Source organism: Brachyhypopomus gauderio, chromosome 2, assembly GCF_052324685.1.
Source record: "Brachyhypopomus gauderio isolate BG-103 chromosome 2, BGAUD_0.2, whole genome shotgun sequence".
Classification (NCBI taxonomy): Eukaryota; Metazoa; Chordata; class Actinopteri; order Gymnotiformes; family Hypopomidae; genus Brachyhypopomus; species Brachyhypopomus gauderio.
In genome coordinates this window covers 45,786,934-45,801,535 of record NC_135212.1, presented here as the reverse complement: position 1 = coordinate 45,801,535, position 14,602 = coordinate 45,786,934, and the positions used below count along the sequence as shown (strand labels likewise).

At 45.2% G+C, this 14,602-nt stretch overlaps 1 protein-coding gene across 8 annotated transcripts in view; it reads right to left on the bottom strand.

Annotated features, from left to right (window-relative positions):
* Positions 1–14,602, bottom strand: part of pdgfbb (platelet-derived growth factor beta polypeptide b) — a 35,347-nt gene that overhangs the window by 15,508 nt on the left and 5,237 nt on the right. For 5 of the 8 annotated variants that reach the window (XM_076996931.1, XM_076996932.1, XM_076996933.1 and 2 more), the window contains exons 6-8: positions 13,402–14,440; positions 12,297–12,472; positions 11,450–12,116 (exon numbers count right to left, since the gene is read on the bottom strand). In XM_076996931.1, coding sequence (XP_076853046.1) covers positions 12,306–12,472; positions 13,402–14,440 — 1,206 coding nt within the window. In that variant the 3' untranslated portion in view covers positions 11,450–12,116; positions 12,297–12,305. Of the gene's footprint in view, positions 1–4,067; positions 5,041–5,361; positions 5,393–5,566; positions 5,661–11,449; positions 12,117–12,296; positions 12,473–13,401; positions 14,441–14,602 lie in introns of those variants that run through there. The other 3 variants (XM_076996937.1, XM_076996936.1, XM_076996938.1) reach the window with 3 other exon arrangements.

Here is a 14,602-nt window from a genome sequence, read left to right as displayed (position 1 = left end):
TAACGTTGTCTGTGTCCACTCGTCTGCGTCAGTGTAGCTCCGTGGGTGCGGGTGCGTCTTGTCATTATCCGTCTCACCTGTGGCTCGTCTCGTCATCACGTGGGGTTGATGTGGTCTGTCTATTTAATGTGCGTTCGCGCAGTGTCTTGTGCTCGTCGTTGTCTACAGTCTGCACGTTGTGTGCTGTATGTGAGTGTTGATCGTGCGCTGATTGCGCAATACTTGTTGTTATATTAAAGTGACTGTGTGTGAACAACCGGACTCGTGTCTCGTCCGTCTCTCTGGCGCCACCGTCACAGAACGACGAGCCGACAAGAGACACCCCAAGCATGCCAGGCTACGCCACCCGGCCAAAGAGGGGCCAGCGCCCTAGCAAGCGACGCCATGCCTCTTCTTCCGACCCGCGCAACACCACCACGCCGACTCCCGAGCAGTTGAAGTCAGACCCAGTGTGCGCGTACATGCTGTGTGCGGCACGGGAGACCGTGGATCCCGAAAGGGCAGAGATGTTCCGCCAGTCTGCGGTGCGGATGTGGAGGGAGCGACACCTCCCTCCCACCAGGGAACTCTCGCCGATACGGGTGGGCTCAGTGGAGCTCTACACCACCGAGAAGACCCCAGAGGGCGAGTTCGCCGATGAGGGCTCGGAGGAGGAGGAGGAAGGCGAAGAGGAAGTCCAGGCTCCCTCAGTTTGTTCTGCCCCCACCATATACTACGGTGAGGGAGAAGATGCCTACCCTCCATCCGTATGCTCCGCCTCCACCATAGACTATGGTGGGGGAGAAGAGGATGTAGAGGACTACCCTCCGTCGGTGTGCTCCGTGCCCACCATAGATTACGGTGGGAGAGAGGAGGAAGACGAGGAGTACCCTCCGTCGGTGTGCTCCGCACTCTCCGCTGACTACGGCGGAGAGGAGGAAAATGACGAGGGGTCCTACACTGAGGACGAGGAGGAGAGCCCTCCCCCCTCGGAGCTGTCTGCCGGGACGGTAAAGGGGAGGTGGACTCCTGAGGCGGGCCCATCCTCCGATCGCTCCGAGGGAGAAGAGATGGACTACTCGCGGGGTGGCAGCCCGGAGCAGCCCATGAGCTGGAGCTGGGGCAGTGAGGCGATGGAGACAGAGGGAGAAGACCCCACTGCCGGCTCCAAGGGGCGGTCGAGAGGAGAAGGAGGAATGCCCTACGGTCCACCGAGGGGAGAGACCAGTCGCGCTGCACCTGGCGCGTCGGCCAACCGCGCTGCACCTGGCGCGTCGGCCAACCGCGCTGCACCTGGCGCGTCGGCCAACCGCGCTGCACCTGGCGCGTCGGCCAACCGCGCTGCACCTGGCGCGTCGGCCAACCGCGCTGCACCTGGCGCGTCGGCCAACCGCGCTGCACCTGGCGCGTCCACCAGCCGCGCTGCGCCCGGTGGAGGGTTTGCAGCGAGGGCAGGAGGAGGACCGCCCACCGCAGCGCCTGCAGCCCCAGCAGCTCCCGGTCTCTCTCCCCTGATCGCTCTCCTCCTGGCGCGCAGCCTGGCGCCACTGTCATGTGTGTCCGTTCCTGTTTTCGTATGTATTCCCGTATGTCTGCCTAATCTCCTTTTCCCTTTCGTGCCTCTGTGTGTTAATGTTCCTGTTTGTGTGTTTGTAAATGTCCCGTTAAATGTGTCTAACGTGTTTTCCCCGGTCTTCCCAGGGAGGGTGTTCTAGGCTGTTCGTGGCGGATTCTCCACCGAGGGCGGTCATCTCCCAGACGCAGGACTGGGCGCTTCGGATCCGCCCATCGACGTGGGTTCGGGGCACTCGGTCCTGTTGGCACCCCGGGACGGGTAGTGCCCTTGGTGGGGGCGTCTGTCACGCTACGGTCCCCGAACCCTTCCTTTTGGGGCGTGTGTTAACGTTGTCTGTGTCCACTCGTCTGCGTCAGTGTAGCTCCGTGGGTGCGGGTGCGTCTTGTCATTATCCGTCTCACCTGTGGCTCGTCTCGTCATCACGTGGGGTTGATGTGGTCTGTCTATTTAATGTGCGTTCGCGCAGTGTCTTGTGCTCGTCGTTGTCTACAGTCTGCACGTTGTGTGCTGTATGTGAGTGTTGATCGTGCGCTGATTGCGCAATACTTGTTGTTATATTAAAGTGACTGTGTGTGAACAACCGGACTCGTGTCTCGTCCGTCTCTCTGGCGCCACCGTCACAGTATACACATACACATAACATGAGGACACAGTCCTCACTCTGATCTTCCTACAATCACTCCTTTACTGGGTAGCATGCCCCACACTTTTATCCACTTATTTCTCTCCATGCCACGCTGTCCTCACACACACTTAGACATCCTCACAAGTGTCGTGACCAATACTTGTGACCTTGATCAAGACTCACAAGCACATCTGGCTTTTTTTCACCACATTCCAGATCTTCTGTCTAAAGCAGAGACATTCATCAGCAAGTCTTTAAGATCCATTGTTCAAAGTGTGTGTATGTGTGTGTTTGTGCATAACAGAGAGAGAGAGAGAGAGAGGAGGGAGAGGAGAGAGCCCTCCATGGACAGTGTGTCCCTTGTCCTTTGTTGTAAATAAACACCGGAAAGCCCAAGAGCCTTGAAGAGGTGTTTGGAAAATGCAGCATCATATGGACAGTTATATAACCACTATGCCCACAAGGAACTACAGGTGGCCTTGTTGTAACATTATAGATTCATAAATGATACTTTATTCACAAATTAACCATCAACAGCATTCATCATACTTATGCTCATTTTACGGTACAGTGTGTGGCTGGGCTCTAACTACAATTGAACTGAATCCTGCATATTCAGCATTATGTCTGGGTTTGCACAGTCCAAACCAATCCGCTGCACACCTCATTAGTGTGTGCAGTATCACCTCTTAGCTCATAACACTACAACAGAAATAAACATGCGCTCCAGGACATCAACAGCACAGCGACGGCAGTCCCAGGCAGGTGGTGGGCGGGGCCTGCAAAGCCACTCACAGGCTGTACACCAGCGCCACACAGATTCCAGGCCTCAGCCTGCACCTCATACCTTTGGCAGTAGTGGTCCAGAAATTCCTCAAAGTGCTTATGTTAAAGCTTATAGCAACAGTACAGAATAAAAAACAACACAGATGCCTGAAAGGTCATGAATATGTGTGCCCAGGTGCACGTCCCCTTGAACACTGCATTTTAGGGGCTAAGATAAGGGTTAATCGTTGTGAGATAAGATGTGAAATAACTCCAGAGCACAGTAGGAGTTTGACTGTCGCTGAGGTTCAGCTCTGAGCTCTTAGGAAAGTAGTGGTTTTTTAATGCTGACAGTCTTCATCAGTGACATCTTTTTCATCAAGACACTTCTGTGTACTTCTGAACTAGCATAACCAAATAACCACTGTGCTAAGAACTTGCTCTGTAAAGCAAAACAAAGATCTATTGTTTAACCTGTCTAATATCTGGCAAGGACAAGAGGTCACACGACAAATGATACCTTCAGCAACGGGGGACCTCACCATGAACTAACCACTACACTAGCTTTTCCCTCTAAGGCACAGAAGACTGCACACACTGTAGGTGCTCTAAAGCCAAGGTTTGATATTATTATTGTTACATGTGAATGATAGAGTTAGTCCATGTTCATGTTTATATGAAAAAATGCTTTAAGAGCAAATAAATCAGTGGAAAGAGTGACTGCTTTCCTCCTCTCTGTGATTTAACACACACACACACACACACACACACACACACACACACACACACACAGCAGCGCAGTAGCTCTGCACCCTCATCTGGCCAGTGTTGTTCTGTTCTCCATACTCTCTCCAGTGACAGGTCGTGGAACTACTGAAATGGAACTACTGAAAGTGTGTGTGAGTGTGTGTGTGTGTGTGTGTGTGTGTGTGTGTGTGTGTGTGTGTGTGTGTGTGTGTATGTGTGTGTATGTGTGTGTGTATGTGTGTGTGTATGTGTGTGTATTTGTGTGTATGTGTGTGTGTGTATGTGTGTGTGTTTGTGTGTGTGTATGTGTGTGTATGTATGTGTGTGTGTATGTGTGTGTGTATGTTTGTGTGTGTGTGTATGTGTGTGTGTCTCTGTTCTGCCTTACACAAACTTCATCATCAGATGTAAGAGTGCCTTTTTCAGACTGGACAGAGATCCAGTGTCTACAGGGAAGGATGATGATGATGATGATGATGATGATGATGATGATGATGATGACATTTGCTTCCTGGTTAATAAGAATGGGTGGAGTAATGTGGTCCTGTCCAAAACATGCTCACTAAGCCTGATATTATTAAGATAATCACATTATATAATGTAAGGACTATTCCAGCTAATTTTTTTAATTATTTTATTAATAGTAATAAAAATTGTTACATCAGTGCTTTTTTTATACAGGCAGACATTTTAAACAAAGCAAGCTGCTGAAAATATTTACTATGGTATGATGATTTTAATTGTGGATCCTCTGACTTCAACAGCGTACTTTCAGGAGACGAGGCTGCTCCATGCCAGTTTGGCGGCTGCATTGACATCCTTTAATACATTATTATAGTCTATAGGTGTGTCTACAATGATATATGGAGAGGGGCAACTCTCCCATGGACATTCTGTGTCATTATTATAAACCTATTAGGATGGTTATCGAGCAGGTTTTCTGGCTTTACGTTGGCTTTACAAAATGAGTGTTAAAATGAAAATAAATGAATATTGCGCAAGATTTCATAAACGCTGTTTATAAATTTGGGGGTGTTGACATCAATTGATCGGTGGGTTAGATAAAACAGGAAAAGCTATTAGAGATTTTAATAATTAGAATATTTGAGATGATAATAATTCTGCAATAAATTGTGGCAGGCAGGTGTAAGTGTTAAGCACTGCACAGACACAGGGAACAGGAGTCCATCAGTCTTCTTTAGCCCAGTAGGGGTATTAATCACAGTGGCCCTCTCCCGTGAGGAGCAGGAGATGGAGGTCAGTTGGGAGCAGCTCCAGCGGGACGTACCGCCCTGATGCCTCGCAGTCAGACTCTCCGAGAAGAGCACGCCGTTCAGCTCGCAGGTGTCTGTTCAAATATTTATAATGTGTCATCACAAACGCGTGATCTATTGTTCCTGGGTTTTCAGTGCTGATTAAGGTTCTAGTGCTTAGACCACAGTTACGGGTTTAAACCTGCAGCACTCGCTCCCACAGTTATGTCATGTCTGGAGCACTTGATCAATGGTTTTATACACATTTATACACATTCTTCATCACAAGATTGAATTCTGAATATGAAGCAATGTGTGGAATTCAGTTTTTTATATATCAAGAGTTGTGTTTTTACTAGTTCAAATATATGCAAATAAAGATGTAAAGTCCATGGTTAAATCTAACCACTACTGACCTATTGGCTTCAAGAGCCCAGGGGGTGCAGCCTGATCAAAACAAAACACAAAAAGAAAAGAGTTTGCAGTTTGACATAATAACATTAATAGATCGATGTAAACTGAACTATTCATTTGAGATGTAATGCTTGGATACTTCATTTCATAACAGGTGGTTATGAAATGAAATTGGTTCTGAAATTGTCTGGCAAATGGCAACTGTACCTACACCCCAGTGATGTTGACCCTGCCGTGTCAGGTGACCCCCTCACTGCAGGCAGCAGCTGTAATGCCGGTGTTGTGTACAAGTGTTCCTACACTGGGGAGGACATAAAGCAACTGGCACATTAGTAATCTGTGAATATGCATACTGTAATTAGTGAATCGTTACATGTAAAAAAATAATTTTGATAACAAAATTCAACTATGATAAGAAAATAAAAAATATCAAAAAATAAAATAAAAAATATCAAATACTGATTTCTTGATAACAAAAATAAAATGTGTTTGTCTTCATTTTTATACTTTTTAGTGAACTTCACACTTAGATTGTAATGTATTTTTAATACATTGCCACTGAAGGTGAAATGAACTGTGAAGTATTATTTGGTCATGCATACATTTACACATGCTCACTCAAAAACACACGCACACACGACTGAGGGCTTAAAACAAACAACAGGACGTACTGGGATGTGTGCGACCAGGATGTGTGGTATCAGGATGTGTGCTATCGAGATGTGTGTTATCAGAACAGATAGACATCCACTACACTGTCAGTAAGTGTGTGCATATGGGCAAGTGTGGCCCAGATGTTTGTGTGTGTGTGTGTGTGTGTGTGTGTGTGTGTGTGTGTGTGTGTGTGTGTGTGTGTGTGTGCACCTTGATGTGACAGGGAACCACAAATACCATTTCCCCAGTTTGCTCTCTCTCTGATTCAAGACTGCACTCTAGTGACAGTACTCGTGATGCCACTGTACACTGTAAACTCAGCAGTATTGTTTATTCACTTTAATAAATGGTTAATAATAATAATAATAATAATAATAATAATAATAATAATAATAATAATAACAATAATAATGTACTTATAAATTTTTATAATATGCTTATAATAGCTTATTATAATTTACATTATAATAATATACAATCATTATATATACTTGTATGTATAAACTATAATAATAAACAGTTCAATTACTTGTACACTAGAATTTTAGTTTTGAAATGTTTATGTATTTTTCACACATGGCATTTCACTTGTCCATAAGACGCTTTGATGCAATTATTCAGGGTTATTTTGGCTTTCAGTACTCAGTAATCCTGCAACGTTACTTTCAAACATACCAGTGATGTTATCTGTAGACAAGGAAGTTGTGTCTTAATTTGTTACATTTTATAGTCTTCATTTTATCTTATGTCTATCCATGTTAACACAGCTGTCATGGATGCTGGAATGTCTGAATTTTTTGGGGTACTTATGGATTTGACATTTTCTTCTAAATGTTCTCGGGCAATGAAGAATAACTTCTTCAGGAAATGACAGTACAGTAGTGTCTGACCAGTAAATTGCTTTACATGGTGTCACAGTTCAGAGGTGACTCAGAATATAAAGACCAACCCCCACTGTTAGGGGTTTCCCCAGTCCCATCCAGCCACATTTCACTTCTATTCATTGCACAGTTAAACCTGCATCACATCCAACAGAATATTGAAATGGCAATCATTTTGCATAAATATCTGGAGTCAGGATCACCTTAAGTTTGAGGTAAGATTAAAATCATTTTGCAGCTTCTTGTGCACCCCAGCAAGACACAGTACTACACGTCACTGTTTCAGTGGAGGCTACAGTGTAAGTGGGGTCAGGAGAAAGTGTTGTTCTCACTCGCTCACTCACGTCTAAGAAGAGAACTGCTCAGACATGGCCAGCCTGCTACCGAACCAAGGGTCAAATCAGGCTGCAGGATTACAGAGTCAACCAGATAACCCCTGCCAGCCTTTCAATAATCATACTATTGTGTTGCCGGTTTCACTTGAGAACCTCATTTCATCCCCACCTCCTGCCTTTTAAAGAACGTGTTTGGTGAGTTGCAAAATTGTGTGTGTGTGTGAGAGTGCTTGTGTGAGTGTTTGTGTGAGTGTGCATGTGTGTGTGAGTAAGAGTGTGCATGTGTATGTGAGTGTGCATGTGTGTGTGTGTGTGTGTGTGTGTGTGTGTGTGTGTGTGTGTGTGTGTGTGTGTGTGTGTGTGTGTGTGTGCGTGCATGAAACAAAGCTTTGAGGCTGCTCTTTCACCACAGTGTTGAATGTCTCTGCTGTCTGATGTTTGGAGAGGTAGATCTGTGTGGGGAGGATTAGGAGTAAACAACAGCCTCTGGTATTCTGCAACTGGCCGTGGTAAACTACTGTAGCTCTGGTCCTGCTATAGCACACATGATTGAGTTTGAATGTTTTTCTAAACCTCGTTTTCAGCATTTTAACACATCAAAACACATGACTCTTGCCACAGTAAAAAAGGGAAAAAATAGCTTTCACTGATCCTGTCCTGAGCATGTTCACACACACTCTCTCTCTCTCTCACTCTCTCTCTCTCTCTCTCTCTCTCTCTCACTGGATCAGTTGTTTGTCATGGAAGTATAGTCATCCTACAAAAAATAAACTAAAGCCCGGCTGAGGATGCACATATGCCTGTGGATATACAACTGGCTGTGGATATACACCTGGCTGTGGATGTACACCTGGCTGTGGATATACACCTGGCTGTGGATGTACACCTGGCTGTGGATGTACACCTGGCTGTGGATGTACACCTGGCTGTGGATATACAACTGGCTGTGGATGTACACCTGGCTGTGGATGTACACCTGGCTGTGGATGTACACCTGGCTGTGGATGTACACCAGAACTCCTCGGCCAGTGTGCTATGAAGAACTGTGCTGCGCATTCTTGCTGATCAGATGATATTCAGAGCCCAAGGTTAAGACATTAGCCTTAGGCTATGCGTCATTACCCAGGAAGCCCCACCACCTCAGCATCAGCAAAAGACAAATGGGAGGATGCCATGAAGTTCACATTTACTTACCCCGATCAAGTACTGCTCGCAGACAGCAGGATAGCGCAGGGATAGGTACTACACACAGACAGCAAGATAGCGCGGGGATAGGTACTATACACAGACAGCAGGATAGCGCGGGGATAGGTACTATACACAGACAGCAAGATAGCGCAGGGATAGGTACTACACACAGACAGCAAGATAGCGCGGGGATAGGTTCTACACACAGACAGCAGGATAACACAGGGATAGGTACTACACACAGACAGCAGGATAGCGCGGGGATAGGTACTACACACAGACAGCAGGATAGCGCGGGGATAGGTACTACACACAGACAGCAGGATAACACAGGGATAGGTACTATACACAGACAGCAGGATAGCGCAGGGATAGGTACTACACACAGACAGCAGGATAGCGCGGGGATAGGTACTACACACAGACAGCAGGATAACACAGGGATAGGTACTATACACAGACAGCAGGATAGCGCAGGGATAGGTACTACACACAGACAGCAGGATAGCGCAGGGATAGGTACTACACACAGACAGCAGGATAGTGCGGGGATAGGTACTACACACAGACAGCAAGATAGCGCGGGGATAGGTACTACACACAGACAGCAGGATAGCGCGGGGATAGGTACTACACACAGACAGCAGGAAAGTGGTGGGATTGGTTCACAGCCCCAACATACAGCTATAGAGTGCATAAAATAACGTTCAGCAGAAGAAAAAGTAAGAAAAATTCATCTTTGGATGAGCGACAATACCATTTAGTATAGAGGTTTCCTAAAGTTTAGCACTGTCAGCTTTAGAAAAACCTTAAGGTAAAGTGCTACGTTAGGACATGAAGTCCCAGAGAGAATCTTCTTGTCGCCAGCAGGGTAATTCATGCTGTTATTCTACAAGCGCCTCATTAATGTTTTGCATCTGGCTACACTGTGGAATGCAAGAGACCATTAATCCAACACACACGTTAGTGATATCACATTAAGGAGTTTGATATCGTGTAAGGGAGTGTGTCTGGTCTGGCTACATCAGAGTGGGTGGGCGGAAACAGGTCAGGACACCCCTCGCAACCATCCACACATACAGACGTAATACGACACAAAGAACTCTAGTTAGTCTTTTAAACATTACTTCACATTCACATTCTTCACATTACAACAATCTGATGCCAAAGTTGCCCACTAGACAGTAACCCATTAAAGGGAACCATCACTGAGTGTTCCATCACTATTTACAGAGAAGGGATTTTCTTTGCAGTTCATTTTCTCCTAACAAAAAAGGGTAATTATATATCGCTTTATAAAATTCCACATTGCTTATCAATTAAGGCTCAAGCTACTCATATAATGAGTCACATACTTGTTTTTCTAAAGCCGTTTTCGCATGTCTAATTGAAACTAATTAATGTAGTTAAGAGAGCCTACATGCTACAGTATGTTAATCTGGGTCTCCTTTCCCTAGTTTAACTACACAAGAATTAGGTTACTTTTGAAAGCAGGGGGTGACGTGCACCCAGAGTGTCTGTGTTTGCTTTAATCAGGCTGGCTGGGCAGAGGAGGAGAGGTAGGGAGAGGTTGTAATACACCCGCCTACTATGGTGTTTGGCTGAACTGGGGACTGGGAACTGGGAGGAGGGGCAGGAAAAGTCAACATGAATAAGGCAAAATAGATGAGAAGAGAGAAGGCAGAACAAGAAAGAGAGAGAGTGGGGCTGAGAGTGTGTGTGTGTGTGTGTGTGTGTGTGTGTGTGTGTGTGTGTGTGTGTGTGTGTGTGTGAGAGAAGAGTATGTGAGAGGAGAGTGTGTGTATGTGTATGAATATGCTTCACGCAGTAGTAGACTGTGTATTACCCATAAGTCAAAATAATAAATAATGTGAAAAACATTACAATTATAGAACAAGACAAAGTCAAATTTATTTTGACTGAACGAATGAATGGTAAGCCACTCTAAACAAAGTAAACAGAAAGAAATACAGCATACATGCACACACACGCACACACACACACACACACACACACACACACACACACACACACACACACACACACAGGGACTTTTTTTGTTTATATGACATTTTCATTGGTCTCTCATAACCAGTGTCATATCTCTAACATCAGTATGTGCAAAGACAAAGGCTCTCACTGAACAAGGAGTTGCAGAGGTCTGTTTTAAAAATCAAATAATCCAATTTTAAAAAGCCAAATAAAAAAAATCCTTCTACTCTTTCGTTAACCAGAAGTACACATGGCAAATTTCTGATATTTGTTTTGCAGTCTGGTTGCCTTGTGTTCTTTAACAAGAACAGTTACCAAGAACAGCACTTTAAAAAGCAAATGACCTATTTGAAATCTGTAGGTTGTCAGTCTGGCTAGTGGTTCCTTTTCCTCTGTGGTCATTAGGTGACGTGCAGATGTGTTTTGGAGACAAAACCATATTGTAACCCATATCCTCTACACACATTTGACAGAATGCAGAGGCCCAAATACATGAAATTAGGAACAGAAATGTATTACGAAGCAATCCAAAGAGAATAAATAACAGTAAAGCTGATTTCTTATCATAAGGTAGCACCTTCATATTTAAAGAAGTCTGGATTAATAAAATAAAACTGCAATCCCTTTATCTGACTTTGATGAATTTCCAGTGTTAACAGTCAAATTAAATAATATAAAAATTAAATAGAAAAATAAAGCAAAACAGTATTGCATTTGTGGTTATGTAATATATACGCATCTATTAGGTGTTTGGAACTTCAGTATTGCATGAGAGTAGAGAAACCTGGACAATAAGAAGCAATGCAAACACAACAAATATTTTGACTTCTTTGCTCTGTGTTGGTAAATAAAGCTCTGGAATCTGTTGGCTGGTCTTCCTCTCCTCCTCTTTTTCTTATTCTGGATTACAAGGATGGATGAAAATGCTCTTTAAGTAATGGTACTAATCTGTGTCTAGCTCACACTTGCTGGTCAGACCCTGGTGATCCAGGTAATGGCATACCAACCATATTAGTCATGGTTCCAATGATCATACTTACACGAGAAACCAGGTTACAGCTAGAGCATAATATGTATTCATGGGCGCTGTTCCTTCGTGCGTCTTTCTCTCTCGTATTCATGGTAACAGTTTCTAGTCTTGTCATTCCATCAATCATCGAGAGGTCGTTTCCATTCCTGAGAGTTTCAAGACTTGAATCTTCATTCCAGATAGCTTCCATGCCAGTCAGTTAAATTTCCTAAAGCTCATAGATCACTCTTTTTATTCCAGAGGACTTTTAGACCAGACATTCCCATTCCTGAATGAATCTAGTCCAGTAATTTCCATTCAGGGAAGCTTCTAGAACTTCTTTTTCATGTCAGATGTGTAACACATATTTCCCAGCATGCCAGGTTCAGGACAGAAGCAGAGGTTGTTGCCTCAGGTTATAATGAGGTACAGTAACATCTCCACTGCAACCATGCCAGTCCCAATCCACAGCACACTTCTTGTTTACATTTTTAGGTTCTTCTCCATAACATCACAGTCATGTCATGGGAAAAAAAGGGGTGGAAATGAAGCTGGACTCCCACATGTTCACCAAACACGAGGGTTGTTAGATGAAGATTAGTACTACTGTGTGTGGACCTCCATGGATATAAATACATGAATAAATGACATGATTCAGGAAAGTGCAAACGCCTGCATTGGCACGGCATCTTACACATCTGTTTGAAAGAGAAAGAGAGAGAGAGAGAGAGAGAGAGAGAGGGAGAGAGAAATTGTGATCACTGAAATTATCCTCACTGAAACACATGACTGATAACAAGAGCTGTAACTGTAATATGTAATAAGATTGAATGTTCAGAATGACTACAGATGCGTTGTGAATCTGGTATCTATCTCACCACTGTGCACTACATAAGCATCGCCCTCATGGCAGCTTTGCTGATGCGGTTGCGCTGTTTCCTCCGTTTCTTGTGGGGACGAGGCGGCGGTCGAGGGGGCGGTCGAGGCGGTGTGCGGGGGGGTGCGTGGGGGGGTGGGCATGGTGCCGACCCTTTTGTTGGTGCTGATGTTGTTGCTATGGGTAAAAATATGGAAGCCACACAGAACGTTAAGAGGATCACCAACATCCTTTTAGCCCCGCCTCCCTTCTCTGCTCTCCTTTAATATCCCTTTTAGCCCCGCCTCCCTTCTCTGCTCTCCTTTAATATCCCTTTTAGCCCCGCCTCCCTTCTCTGCTCTCCTTTAATATCCTTTTAGCCCCGCCTCCCTTCTCTGCTCTCCTTTAATATCCCTTTTAGCCCCGCCTCCCTTCTCTGCTCTCCTTTAATATCCTTTTAGCCCCGCCTCCATTCTCTGCTCTCCTTTAATATCCTTTTAGCCTCGCCTCCATTCTCTGCTCTCCTTTAATATCCTTTTAGCCCCACCTCCCTTCTCTACCCCTTTTTAATGTCCTTTTAGCCCCGCCTCCCTTCTTTGTGATATTTAACATCCTTTTAGCCCCGCCTCCCCGCTTCCCTTCTCTGCGCTCCATTGGTCGTAGTTAACTGTCACTGGTTGCTGTGAGGCAGTCATGGAAAGATGCTAAGTAATGACCCAGTTGCAGCACAATGGCTGACGCTGATAGCAGCGATGTATTGGAATTATTCATATTATTCAACACAGGATATGAGACGTTTCCTGTAAAATCAGTGGAAGATCCATCCACTTGGTAGCTAGGAAAGTAAATGTTTTGTAACAGTTAGCTAGCTAGGCAAGTTAGTAACCCTTACAAAAGGTAGATGGCTAATGCATCCAGTACTCCAGTGCTGCATAGCAAATTCTAAAAAACTCTATTTTCTCCTCTATAGGATTCCTGTACCACAGTTCTGTTGTAATCTAACTGGCTATAGCGGTTACTTTTGGACTATTGTATGGTAACCTGTAACTTAGTAGGCGAATTACCCATACCCAGAGAAAACTGAACCGGGCACGTTTGTGAGACATGTCACCTCACAAACATCTTACCTGTTTGTTGCGTTGTCGTGTAGGTGTGCTGGTGTTTCTGCTGTGTTTGGAACCCTCTCTGCTTCTCTTGGTCACCATGTTGAGATTTCAGGAGATGTTTTTGCTTTTCTTCATCGAGGAGCTTATGGAGCAGGAGCTCCTCTTTCTCCTCCTTCTCCTTGAGCAGAGTGGTGCTACTCCGCCTCCCATCTGTCTCCTGTGGTCTCCCCGAGTCTGGAGCCTCATTTCCATGCAGCCTTTCACTAGGTGTGTCTGATAGGCTGAAGACATCCCCTCGCTTTTGATTGGTTCCATCTTTGGGGTGAGGGGCAGATTTGTACGTTTGACTGGTCGGCCTTGCAGATAGGGCGTTGTGTTTCAAGTTCTGATCAGTGTTCACTTGGGAACCAGAGTCACTGGTCATTTCAGTGGGGTTCATCCCACCTTCATATGTTTTATTGATCAGTCTGTGGTTAAACATTATAGTGTTCTTCTGAATCATTAATTCTACATTGTCCTTATGTAATTGCTTTTTCTCTTCACGTGTCTCTCCTGCTCGTGTGTCATTGTCGAGTATTAAGCCCACCTCTGGTTTGTCTCTCTCTGTGTGATTGGGCAGTCTCTCAGAAGACACTCCTCTTGTGTTACTAGAGCTGTCATTATACTTCCTCCCATCTCCATGGTAATGACCTTTGCTCCAACGGTGTTCTGTCACATTATGACTCCAGTCTTCATTTCCAGAATCAAGCTCCTGACCATCTGAAGGGAGAAAGCCGGTGGAAATAACTGAGTCTGTGAGCTTTTCCCGGGGTGGCCAGCTGTGACTGAGAAGGTCCTCCAACTGGAGTCTCTGGTTGTGTTTGAGCTCATCCTGGTGGTGCAGCTCATCTTTGTCACGAGGTTTACCTGTGCGAGCTTTTACTTCCTGTTTGTGAGCTGGAGTTCTTCTGCGAGGAGCAGGTCGAGGGGCAGGCTGACAGCGGCACTCCACGTGATCGCTGACGGGCACCACGGCCTTGTCATACACCGGCCTCTTGTTGGCATACTGGATCTTCATCACCTGAGATAGCGAAGGAGATTTTACTGAGGGTTTGCCTTAATGAGCTATAAACGTACTATACCAGGGGTGCCCACAGTTTTCAGCTTGCGAGCTACTTATAAGATGACCAAGTCAGAAAGATCTACCGGGGTGGCGGCGAACGTAATTTGTTGAGTGGATTGC